This window comes from Vigna radiata, chromosome 8 (genome assembly GCF_000741045.1).
Source record: "Vigna radiata var. radiata cultivar VC1973A chromosome 8, Vradiata_ver6, whole genome shotgun sequence".
Lineage (NCBI taxonomy): Eukaryota > Viridiplantae > Streptophyta > Magnoliopsida > Fabales > Fabaceae > Vigna > Vigna radiata.
This window is the reverse complement of record NC_028358.1, coordinates 12,742,071-12,755,391: the sequence shown is the minus strand read 5'-3', so window position 1 is coordinate 12,755,391 and position 13,321 is coordinate 12,742,071. Positions and strand designations below refer to the sequence as shown.

The following is a 13,321-nucleotide window of genomic DNA, read 5'->3' as shown; positions in this document are numbered from 1 at the left end:
CGTATAATCTAAAGCAAGTCAAGAAAAGAACAAGAACAGAGACATATATTGCACAGGAAATTTACATTAATGTATCGTCATACAACCAATTCCAATGAACAGAAAAACTAGCCTCTCCTAGACATCTAAAACGTACTCTTTACAGCAATTCCTTGCAGAAAGTGAAGTCTTGATGTCTTGAAGGGTCTCCTGACAGTCTTCAGTTCTCCAGAACGTTCTTCTATTTTTCGTGTCAGGAGATTGTTTCTGCCTGTCTCTCTTGTCTCTTTAAGAACCAATTAATTTTCATTAACTTTCATCATTCGCTCAGCGCACAGAGGCAGATTCGCTGTGCGAATTTCATTTTNTGGTTGCTCTTCAACTGCTGCCATTCGCTTAGCGCACATAGTCTGGTGTGCTCTGCGAATTTTAATTTTGTATTCTTGAGCAATTCGCTAAGCGCACATTATTTGGTGCGCTATGCGAATATTAAATTTCTGCCCTCTTTTCTGAAATAATTCGCTCAGCGCACAATATGGGTGCGCTCTGCGAATTTTATTTTCCTGGCTCTTCTAATTTGCTTGCGCTCTGCGAGAATTGGCTGACAGCTTCCCATTTATACATCTTTTCCTGAACAATATTTTACGAAACAATCTACTTCCTATTACAACTTTTCACTGAGTAATAACATAAATAATTATAAAATTGAGATCATTTATAAGTGTAAAAATAACTCATTTTCACACTTATCACTATATATTTTATAAAAGTGCAGGTTTTCGAACTTTTTTATTTTGTTGTTTCTTTCTACATTTTCACACATTATTATTTTAAAATTTCAAAATATTTATCTATAATTCAAAAATTTACATCTCATTTTTTTTAATGAATTTCAAAATTCATTAAAAATATTTTTTTTTAATAAACTTCAAAATATGTTAAAGTTTTTGTAACATCCCATCATATAATAAATATATATAATATAGACATCATCATATATAATATTTAAAGCAGTTAAGGACTTGAAATCAAAGCATTGAAGCTTAGAATCCTCTAAAATGACTATAAATTTAAAGCTTTAAGTGCTAATTAAAGAGTATTTCAAAATATACAAAATAGTCATGAATCCTAACTAAGCTAAGCAGCACTGTCATCTCCCTCCAAGGCCTGCTCTAGAGGTACCTCATCTACCTCTGCTCACATCCAAGTGGATGATCATCGCAAAAGAAAACACCACAAACAAGTAGGCACAGAAATAAGCATAAGTGTGAGCTAGTTATACAAAAAGCATACAATATAACAGTATATAACATACAAGATTCAACTTCAATCAAAGCAAGCTAAATCACACATCCTAACATGTTGTATACTAGACTTGACTCGTCTGGACTTAGAATGATATTCGAGCTATGGTCGGTCGTGCACTCGTGATGGCCTCTACTACTTTGCAAAGCCGTTGCCAATGGGTTTCACCCTACCACACTCACGAGGTTAGCCTATTTTGGGCCTTGAGTAAAAGAACAGAGACAAAGAAGAGAGAAAAGAGACAAAGATGCACAGGAAATTCACTATTGTGTATTGCCTTTCATAAAGGGTAATATATATATATATATATATATATACACACACACACACACACAAAAAGATGACCTAACAAAACAAGAGAAAAAACAAAAAAGTCCTATATAGACTACTATTGTCTGGTATATTCCTCCGCTATGCCATTTTTTGTTTTGCTTTGTTGGGCCAAATTGGGTGTTGCTTCTATTAGCCCCCCACAAGCTAGAGGTAGGAAAATGTCAACTAGCGCTAACTTGGAAAGATTAGAATGAAAGAGTCTAAGTTGGAGAGCTTTGGTAAATATGTCAGCCAATTGATTTAAGGAGGAAACTGGTAGTAAGTGCATTAACCCTACTTGAGATTTTTCACGAACTAAATGACAATCAATATCCAAATGTTTTGTGCGTTCATGAAAGACGGGATTGGCAGCAATGTGAAGACTACTTTGGTTATCACAAAATAAAACAGCAGAGTTAGAACAAGTGACTTGAAGATCATTAAGCAAATAAGACAACTATTGGAGTTCACATGTAATGGATGCAAGAGTGTGATACTCGGCCTTAGAAGAAGAGCGAGAGACAGTGCTTTGTTTCTTGGTCTTCCATAAGATTATGGAATGTCCAAGAAAGAAGCAGTAACCAGTGATAAATCGTCGAGAATCGACACAAGTGGCCCAATCGACATCACTAAAACCAGATATTTGGAGGGGAGAATCTCTACGAAAAAGAAGACCTTTGCCTGGACAACTTTTGAGATAAGATAAAACTTTCATGGCATCACGGTGGTGAGCTTGAGTAGGATGAGCCATGAATTGGCTAAGTTGTTGTGTGGCATATACAATGTCTGGACGTGTAGTAGTAAGATATAACAGTCTTCCAACCAAACGCCGATAGGACAAGGGATCAGCCAAGAGGGGGCTAGAGTCCTGATGGAGGCGAAGAAAGCTATCCATTGGAGTAGAGGAAGGTTTACAACCGAGCATGCCAACATCTGTGAGAAAAACAATACAATATTTGCGTTGACAAAGGGAAATCCCTCTTTCTGAATGAGCTACCTCCAAGCCCAAAAAATATTTTAAAATCCCAAGATCCTTGATGTGAAAATTGGAGTGAAGAACATGTTTAATATGAGCCATTTCAACAGGTGAATTTCTAGTCAACACAATATCATCAACATATATAATCATAGCAATAATGTCAGGACCAGAAACTTTAATGAACAAACTATGATCAACTTAGGCTTGAGTATAACCACAAGAGATAAGCAAAAGAGAAAACTTTTCATACCATTTGCGACTAGCTTGCTTGAGACCATACAGAGATTTCATCAATTTGCAACATTCAGAGGGATCATAAGAGCCTAATCTAGGGGGAATGGACATGTACACATCTTCAGTGAGATCCCCATGGAGGAACGCGTTGCTCACATCTAATTGTTGAAGTTGCCAACGATTAATGGATGCAAGAGCAAGAATAACCCGAATGGTTGCCATTTTCACAACAGGAGAAAAAGTTTCAAAGTAGTCGATTCCTTCAATTTGTGCAAAACCCTTTGGCGACTAATCGCGCTTTGTAACGTTCCATAGAGCCATCCGATCTTCGTTTGAGTCGGTAAACCCACTTACAACCGATGGGTTTGACATGGGGAGGCGTGTCCACAATATCCCAAGTTTTATTCAAGACCAAGGCTTCAATCTCAGCGTTCATGGCCTCAAGCCAGCAAGAATGGGAAACGGCTTCATGATAATTATGGTGTTCTTGCTCAGAAGAAAGATTCATTAAATAATGATGATGATGGATTTGGCATTGTAGACAAAGAATTACACTGAAAATCGCGAAGGAAAGGAGGGGGATTACTGGGGCGAGTGGAGCGACGAAGGGGTGGTGCAGGTGGTGTTGAAAGTTGTGTATCTGAAGATGATGGTAGATTGTTAGGTGATGGATTGGTTTGACTTGTGTCGGTTTGTGGTGTGGTGGTTGGGGATTGTGTAAAGGGTGGGTCAGATTGAGATCTATGAGTAGGAGGTGAGAAGTTAGGTGAACCTTGAGAAATAAATGGATTGTGTAAATGTTGGGCCGAGTGGGGCTGATAATATTCAAGGTATGGATCTATGAGAGGAGTAGAAATAGTGATGTGACGAACAGTGATGTTTGAACTAGAATTTGGTGTGAAGGGAAAATTAAATTCAGAGAAGGAAACGTCTCTTGATATAAAGATAATTTTAGAATTCAAATAAAAAATAACATATCCCTTAGTTCTAGTTTGAAAACCAAGAAAGACTCCCTCACGAGAACGGGCATCAAACTTTTGACTTGGAGTGTGTGTAAAAGCGTAACATAAACAACCAAAAATTTTAAGCATGGAAAAAATTAGGTGTTTGTTTGTGTAAAAGCTCATAGGGGCACATGTTTTGAATGACAGGAGAGGGAACACGGTTGATTAAATAAACAACTTGTTTAATTGCATAGGACCAAAAATGTTTGGGAAGATGAGATTGAAACATAAGTGCACAAGCAACATTAAGAATGTGCTGATGTTTTCTTTCAATTATGCCATTTTGTTGGGGAGTGTAAACACAACTAGTTTGATGAAGGATGCCTTTAGATGCTAAGAAGTCTTTAAGAAAAAATTCCGGACCATTATCCGTGCGTATGCATTTGATTTTTGTGTCAAATTGATTTTCAGCAAAGGCAATGAAATTTTGTACATGGGTTTTTACCTCAGCTTTAGATTTTAATAAAACAATCCAAGTGAATAGACTGTAATCATCCAGAATGGTTAAAAAATATTTGTGACCATGAAAAGAAGGGGTAGAAAAGGGACCCTAAATGTCCATATGAATTAGATCAAAAGCATTTGAAGCCTTACTCGTGCTAGAGGTATAAGACCATTTTCTTTGTTTTGAAAGATGAAAAATACGACAATTTTCATTAACATGTTTTGGAATAAAGGGATATTTATTATGCAAGTCATTGAGACGTTTTTGAGAAAGGTGGCCAAGCCTAAAATGCCATAGGTTGGTTGAGGATAAAGATGGGGTAACAATATTGTTGGCGCAGGAAATAGGGTTGTCTCCTTCCTTTTTGTTTTCTAGATAGTAAAGACCTTTTGTCAATTTAGCCTAACCAATCATCTGACACGTGTCCATTTCTTGTATTTGACAAGAATCATAAAAAAAAAAGTGAGTATTTGAGAGAGGAAATTAATTTTGATATAGAAAGAAGATTGAAGTTAAACTCTGTACATACAATACATCATAGATTATGAATTTTGGGGAAAATTGGATAGTACCAGAAAAATAGGATTTGACAATGGTACCATTGGGTAAATATATATAAACAGGTTTATTTTTGAATAATTTTGAAAAAGATGTAAAGAGGAAGCAATGTGATCTGTTGCACCAGAGTCTATGATCCACAGGACAGTGAGTGATGATGGTGAGGGTGTGTGTTTACTGGAGTTAAGAATGTGTGTGGTGGTGCAAAAAATGAAAGAAATACCAAGAGAATCAGAAGTTGGGCCCTTTTGTTTGATAGGAGAAGAATTAGTATTTGAGTACTGGACATTAACACTTGGGCCCACGTCATTTAAAGAAGAGTGTGGTTGCTGCAGAAGATCCATGACACGCTGATATTGAGTATGGGTTAGAGTAAACCTTGATTCATGTGGGGTTGTCGCCGTTGTCACCTGTGAGCCATCAATGGATGCATTTTTGACGACACTGTTAACAGAGGAGGAAGAGCCAGTGTCATTGTGACCATTGTCGTCGTTGAAGCGTGGTCTACTGGGATAGCGAGGGTGACCGGGAGGACACCCATGTTTGCTATAACACACATCGATGGTGTGGCTAGTTCGTTTGCAGTAGGAACAATATTTATTTGAGTTTTGCTTGAAACTTCCTTTTGGAGAAGGACAACCACTATGACTCGTGTTGTGGGAGGAGGAACCAACGTCATTGATGAACGGATTGAATCCCTCAATTTTTGTTGATGACATTGATGGGATATGTTGGCGCTCTTGCTAGATAACCATGGAGAAAACACGATTGATGGAAGGAAGAGGATCCATAACCAAGATCTAGGAGCGCACAACTGAAAATCGCTCATCCAAACCCTTTAGGAAGCGTATAATAAGATCTTGTTGATGATATGTCTTGGCGGAACAAGTGCAAAAAGGAAAGGGGCAAAAATTATCTAGTTCGTCCCAAAGAGACTTGAGGACAGTATAATAGTCGGAGACAAATTTCGAACCTTGGAGAAGGCTAAAGATTTCTTCTTGGAGCTCTACTATGCGAAGCAAATCACCTTGGGAAAATGTTCTCAAAGATCAGTCCAAATATCAATGGCACGATCAAAGAAGATAACACTCTGAGCAATGGAGGAAGACAAAGAGTTAAGGAGCCACGACATGATCAATGTATTACAACGTTCCCAAAAATGGTACTAGATATCTGTAGGAGAACGAACAGGTATGGAACCCATCAAAAAAACCCATTTTATTTTTGGAAAGCAAAGCCATTTTAAAGGAGCGAGACCAAGAATGATAATTATTTTCTGTAAGAACAGGTGTAATAGAAACAGAACTAGGTCCTTCACTGGGATGAATTTAGAAGGGACTGGAAGGAATGAAACTAGGGTCGGAAGTGGCACTAGAATTAGGATTGGATTCTTGACCGTGACCTATGCTGTTGGAATTCGTTTCGATCATAATGAAAGGAAAAAGCACTGAACTCTAGGAGGGAGCTCTGATACCATAAAAAAACAGAGACAAAGAAGAGAGAAAAGAGACAAAGATGCATAGGAAATTCACTGTTGTGTATTGCCTTTCATAAAGGGTAATATATATACACAAAAGATGACCTAACAGAACAAGAGAAAAAACAAAAAAGTCCTATATAAAGTACTATTGTCTGGTATATTCCTTAGCTATGCCATTTTCTGTTTTCCTTTGTTGGGCCAAACTGGGTGTTGCTTCTATTATTGAGGCATACTGGAAGCCCCCAAGACTAAGACCTCCTGCTACTTCTCACGACATGGTTCGATCCTCTCTATTTGAGAATGATTGACAATTGGAGTTTTAGGATGACCCCCAAGACTGAGCTCCTACTTTCATTCTAAACAACTAAGAATCTCGTCAAGAGATTCTACACTTTGAAACTTCTCCTTACAACCTTGAAATCATACCACTTTCCTTTTCAATTCATATACTTTTAACTATAATCAACATACATGTTTAAGCTCTATAACATAAGGCCATAAATATTAAAGCATGCTTCACAACCAAGGAAAGAAACCACTTAATCAAACACACAACAAAAGACAAATTAAACAACTAGACTCGCGCACCGTACTTGCGTAGCGAGACTAGGAGCTTCTCGCATATTGCACCCAGGTCGTTATGCGAATTAACTCGCTGGAGTAACAGACTTTAGGCCTCTCACATACCGCACCCAGGTCGTTATGCGAGAGCCTAGACAAAGACCAACCCTCCCTAAAGACTCGTTATGCGCACCACTCGCCCTTCGAATTAAATTGAAAGAGACTCCAGGCCATCACCAATCGCACAGCGACAGGATTCGCTATGCGAATCACAAGGAAGAGACCAACACCCTCTGGTCATTCGCACAACGCACCAGCTCGCACAGCGAATGACCTAGACAAAGAGCACCACCCTGCAAGGACTCGCTATGCGAGACCATTCGCATAGCGAGTGTGCATAATTTGTAGAACGCAAATTCTACAGATTACACACTCACACACCCCTTTGCCAATTCTAGCCATTTTGTCAAACTTCTAAGATCTCTAATTTGTGATTTAAACTTAATTACACTTATTTCGATGATTTTTAACATTCCTACAATGATTCTAAAGTAATCAAGACTCAATTTACCCTTTAGAACACCAAAATCAACAACTTAATGACCCAAGATCAATCCTACTACTTTTAACATGTTTTAGACCAATTTTATACCCCCAACAAGTCACATTGGACCTATACAAACTGTCTCAACCCTCCAGAAACACTCTAGACCACATTTTCTCAAAATTACTACCTCACTTCTCTTAAACTGACCTAAAACACTACCCAATTACCCGACTTTCCCTCTGAACACTGCTACAACAGAATTTCCACCCCTAAGCAATCCCTACATGTCCAATTTACAACAACTAAGTTCATCAAACTCACTACCATAATCTATCATTCACAGTTTCATCATTTGCATATTTCAGTTCATGCCATCCAATAAACTTAAAACCCAAAATACAGTCCAAAACAGTACAACGGTCCAGAATTCAACATGCATACATATTACAAAGCAGATTCAAGCAATAACTAGCTCCCCTTAAGTCAGTGATACATAGCCCAACTCACAGACGCGTCTCTACAGTACCTTGCATTGTGAAGATGACTCAATAGGACCCTACAATCCACCAAATTGGTGACAGAAACATCTTTTAGAGATGGAATTGGACAAGGAATTGAAGAACAACAACATACTACACATGCAACCAGTAGAATTGTACAGACCAGACTTTAAAACATGCGGAGAATTTGGAAGAAACTACTTACCAGCTAGAATCGAGAATGTGATCGCTGACAAACGAAGCCCTCTATGTTGTGGGCGCGTAGGAGTCGCCTGATCGGAAAGTAAATGGCTTAGTGAAGTGGATTGCTAGAGAGAAGGTAGAGAAGAGAAGGAAGACAACAAGGTTGCTTTGAAGAGTGGCAGAGTGCACTCCTTTTTTCTCAGTCCATACCGTTTTTAAAAAGTTTAAATGAATTTTAAAATTAGTTGAAAGATTTTTTTTTTTACTAGATTTCAAAATTATGTTATTTTTTTTCTCAGTAAATCTTGAAATATGTTAAACAAATTTTTGAAAACTTTTTGAAATATGTTAAACAAATTTTTGAAAACTTTTTGAAATATGTTAAACAATTTTGAAATTAGTTGAAATTTTTTAAAGAAAAATGTAATACAAAATTATTTTTAAAATACGAAGATGTAAGAAGAAATACGTGGAAAGATAAACAACTTTTTCATTTTTCATGATAACATAAATTTTCTTTCGAACGTGCGTGGCCTTTACTTGGACCCACTGTAATGAAAGTTTTGTAGGACTAGGTTTTATTTAGGAATATGGAGGATTAGACCCAATTTCTTCCTTTACAAAATTTGTACGAAAAAGTATCATTCTTTCTTAGGATCCTTTCTGGTATTGTCATATTCATCGCAAAAAGTTTTAACTAATATCGATTAAATTCATTATTCAAATTTGTTAGACGAAGATAATGAATATTTTTTTTTAATAAACCCACAATTTTTTTTATTATTTTTTTTTTATATATTGATAGCACCATTTTGTACCTTTTCAGGGTCCCCTGTTGAGATGGAAGAAAAATCCAGTGCTCGCGGCAATCTGCATCTTTTCTACTATGACTCTTATATTGCCCCTTTCATTTTTCTATCACATGAAGGTTAGTCCTATACATAACTAATTATGCTTTTGATAAACTAATTAAGTTTATAAACAAATAACTACATTATGAGATTTAAAAGGAATAATATTTTTTGTTGTACAGACTTTTGTGTTGAAAAGAGCAGCCGTGTTTCCGAAGCCGCTGATGTTTTCTGTTGCATTCATGAGCATATACTCATTAGGTATATCACTTTTCAAGGTAAAGGTTTATTCATTCTTTCAAACCACACATTTTTACCACATCAAACTTTTGGTATAAAATCTTTCATTGGATCTATCAATAGGATATACCAGATATCGAAGGAGATAAAGCATTTGGCATCGAATCTTTTTCAACACGTTTAGGTCAAAAGCGGGTATGTCGAATAAAACATTTAATAAGTTTGTTATGTCCTCTTATGATGTTCCTAACTAATCTTCCTCAGGTATTCTGGATATGTGTTTCCATTTTGGAATCTGCTTTTGGAGTTGCCTTTCTCGCAGGATTATCATCTCCTTTCCTTTGGGTTAAAATTGTCACGGTAATATACTTATTAATTACACTTATAGATTGCAATTATACAAGTTTGTTATGAAATTTTATTTTTTTTTTCACTTAAAGTAGAGGTTTTATTTTAATTCGGAAGTATTATATTACCAAACAAAAGTCATATAATGTGTTAGTTAGTTGTATACTAAATAATTTGCATAGACTTATAATGTTTGTGCTGAAAATCTCATGTCGCTCCAAACAATATGGTGCTTTGACACCAAAAATTGTTAGATTCTTTGACATCAATATAATTACCATTTGACAATTTTTTATAGGGTTAAAATAGTCTTCAACAAAAGTTAATTTTTGTTAAAAAAAATAAAGGACAAGTGAAAGATACTATCAAATATGGATGTAAAACCACATCTTATAAACTAAATTTTATAAAAATAAGCTAGTGCTATTGCTTCTTGTACCCCTACAATATTAATTCAGAAAGCCTGTTCCGAATTTTTTTTGAAATATATAATCCCAAAATCCCAGAACATTTCAAAAGTATGAGGGGGTGCACGAAGAATAATGGGGTGAGAGAAGTAAAAGGTATAAGTTAGATTTAATATTTCCTTCTAATATCAGAGTAATTTACAAATTATTTTAACTAACTTTATTGTCATTAAAATTATCACGTATTGTGGGATCACTATAAAATTACTCACAAATAAATTCATTATTTTTATATTTTCTAATAATGTTTGAAATTTCTGGGTTGCCAATTTTTAGGGTGTTGGAAATGCAGTTCTTGGTTCAATTCTCTGGTACCGGGCCAAATTTGTAAATCTTAATGACAGAGCTTCCATTAGATCCTACTATCTGCTGATTTGGAAGGTAAATATTCTTAAAGAACGTTTACGTGAATTACGTGTATGACATTTTGTATTTATTTTCTTTGTTTTTCTTCTATACGTGGAGTATATCTTATGGTACTGATGTTTGGTTTCTTTCTGCAGCTATTGTACGTATCGTACATACTCCTTCCTTTAATTAGATAAGGATGTTGATGAAGGATAAATCAAAGTATAGCACGTGGAACAAAATAAACGAGATTTGTTTTGCTTCTAAAGTTTATTAAAATAGTCAAAAGGGTGTAGATATGTTATTTTTATATTATATTTGTTGGATCAGTAAATGATTATTTTATGTGATGTTAAAAACTAATCTATATTATCAAATATCTTAGTAATAAATAAAAAGTTATTTGTCATACTTTGTAAGAATAAAAAGGGTGGTTTATTTTATTTCTTCATAGTTTTTTTCAGTATTCCGACTCTAATTTTGTTTGTGATACCGTAATTGTTATTGAATTAATTAAGGTTTTACGCATAATAAAAATCAAACACGAGAGTTTAAGTGTTTTAAGAAAAAGATAACAAAATATATGTTTAAATCAAACACGAGACTTTAAATCATGTTTTAAAAAAATCAAATTATCAAATGATCATAGAAGAGCGGTTCTTGAAAGATAATATCTATGAAATGAGTAATCCGTGTGAGATTGTCTGCATCATGATAAGTAAGCAAGAAGCGGCAAGAAGACTTACAGAGTTAGCATAAGCGGCCAAAGTAAAACTGGAAAAGTAGAGAAGCCAGGGAGAGAGATATATAGAGAGAGAGAATTTTCTACGCAATTGTATTATGTGAATATAAAATGTGTATTGTATCTGGAAGGTAAAATACTACCCGTATATATAGGGTGTCACGCCCCATTAAACTTGCCTATTATTGTGGGAGACAAAAGGTCTCGTCTCATTTAATTCCTCATATTAGTGGGGGACAAGCTGTCATGCCCATTTAATTCTCCGCTCATCGAGATCTGTGTGGCAGTAGGAAGAGTGGGAAACTTAAGAAAGTGGAAGAGAGGTGGCAGGCAGGGAGTGGACCAATGGTTTTTGGTGGAGGCCATATTTAAAGTTGGATTTTGAAAACTGGTGCCACTTTCTGCATGCAACCCTTCTTCTTCCTCAACTCAATTTCCAGAAATCCTCCATTTCCTCCTCCTTCTCTCTAAACCCCTTCAACTTCTCTCTAAGTTTTCTCACCTTTCTTCTCCTCTGATCACCAAACTCCTATAAGATTAATTCTTCTCGGTGACAAGCTCTTTCATTTGCACCGATCAGAATAGTTGGAATTAGAGGTAAGAGAAGCTTGTAATTTAATTATGATTTCGATACTTTGGATGTGGTATGATGGAATGATTTTACATGTATGAATTGGTTGATTCTGTGATACTGCATGTCTGTTTGAACATATGGTCCATTGAAAAATAGATATAGGGTTAAGTTGAAACTTAGTAAAAATTCTGTAAACTGTGACCGATGGTCATTAGGACCGTTCGGTCTTTCCCCAGTACGTTCGGTCTTGGCTGAATTCCCTCTGTAGGGAATCAGTTGATGACCTATCAGTCTTATAACACTTATATTGAATCTTTACTTTGTTTAGTTGGCCTTTCCAAACAAGTCAAGAAAGTTTCTTCTCTCAGTTTTCTTGTGTGTGTGTGTGTGTGTGTGTGTGTGTGTGTATATATATATATATATATATATAATCATGTACTTAAAACGATTGGTATTTCCTAGGACGTTCGGTCTTGAATGAATTATCTTCTGTAGGAGATTTCAGTTGATGACCGGTCGGTCTCTTAAAAAGTTATATGTATTTTTATTTTCTAAATAGTTTAGTCTAGGCATTTAAAATAAGTGAAGAAAGTTTCATTATCAGTTTGGATATATATATATATATATATATATATATATATATATATATATTTACAGTGCTCAGTCATAGACTAAGCACTTGGTATTGTATTAATAATACTTTTAAAGAGTGCTTGGTGTTGTACTGACACTCTAATTCATAAATAGTCTTCGATCTTGTACTGACACTCTAATTCATAAAGAGTGTTCGGTCTTGTACTGACACTCTAATTCATAAAGAGTGTTCGGTCTTGTATTGACACTCTATTTCATAAAGAGTGTTCGGTTTTGTACTGGCACTCGGCTCATTAAATAGTATTTCAGTGATGTATTTATATTTGATCTCTTGAAGAGCGTTCGGTCTGTGCTAATGCTCGGTCTTTGAAGAAACTTCATCCTAGTATTAATTGTTCGGTCTTAGCTCAACATGCTCGGCCAAAGCTTCTAGTGTTTGGCTTTAGCTATAAACTACTCGGCCTAAGCTCTCAATGCTCGGCCTAATCACCAAGTATTCAGTCTAATGTACTAGTAATATGATTAAAGACTGTACTTTCAAAATCAAGCTTATATGTGTTTGGTCTTAGACGATGTTCGGCTTAAACTAATGTCAAATGGTTATTACACCGTTCGGTCATGACTTTTGAGCTGAGGGTATTCTTACCGTTTGACCATATTCAATTATAGGGAGTCTTCTCCCGTTCGATATTGTATAAAGGATCTGAAATTCTTTCATCTCAGTCTCGTTTAAAGTGGTTGTGGTTTTACTGGTGTATGATTTTTAGTAAACATATTATGAGAGAACAAATATGCTGTTAATGATTTATGGTTGATAATTTTGATGAAATACAGAAATATGATGTGACTTTCATAATATGGAAATGAATTGAGAATTTCAAGGAGGAATACCTCGGAGGTTGGTTGTAATGTGGTAATGGTATGAACATGGTCAGCTTTGTAGTGGACGTTCATCCTAACATTCCAATGGTCACCGAGTCTCAAGTAGATAATGGTGGCACATGTGGTGGGAATAGTAGGAGGCCTGGTTGCGTTAGGCTTGGGGTTCCAGCTAACGGACTAAAGTCATG

At 35.8% G+C, this 13,321-nt stretch overlaps 1 protein-coding gene and 1 pseudogene across 1 annotated transcript; one reads left to right on the top strand and one right to left on the bottom strand.

Moving 5' to 3' along the window:
* Positions 1–2,041: 2,041 nt before the first annotated feature.
* On the bottom strand, positions 2,042–3,245 carry LOC111242304 (annotated as a pseudogene).
* Positions 3,246–6,466: 3,221 nt separating this feature from the next.
* LOC106770244 (glycinol 4-dimethylallyltransferase-like) lies at positions 6,467–10,715 on the top strand. Its single transcript, XM_014656059.2, has 7 exons — positions 6,467–6,574; positions 8,914–9,015; positions 9,121–9,216; positions 9,302–9,373; positions 9,443–9,538; positions 10,270–10,374; positions 10,497–10,715. The coding sequence occupies exons 1-7, from the start codon at positions 6,467–6,469 to the stop codon at positions 10,536–10,538; spliced, it is 621 nt and encodes a 206-aa protein (XP_014511545.1). The 3' UTR covers positions 10,539–10,715.
* The last annotated feature ends 2,606 nt before the right edge of the window (positions 10,716–13,321 follow it).

Excerpts from the sequence above, each read along its gene's own strand:
- LOC106770244 (XM_014656059.2), top strand. The coding sequence starts at position 6,467 with ATGCCATTTTCTGTTTTCCTTTGTTGGGCCAAACTGGGTGTTGCTTCT. Across the intron at positions 9,016-9,120 it reads CATTTTTCTATCACATGAAG|ACTTTTGTGTTGAAAAGAGC; the intron begins GTTAGTCCTATA and ends TTTGTTGTACAG. Across the intron at positions 9,539-10,269 it reads TTTGGGTTAAAATTGTCACG|GGTGTTGGAAATGCAGTTCT; the intron begins GTAATATACTTA and ends GCCAATTTTTAG.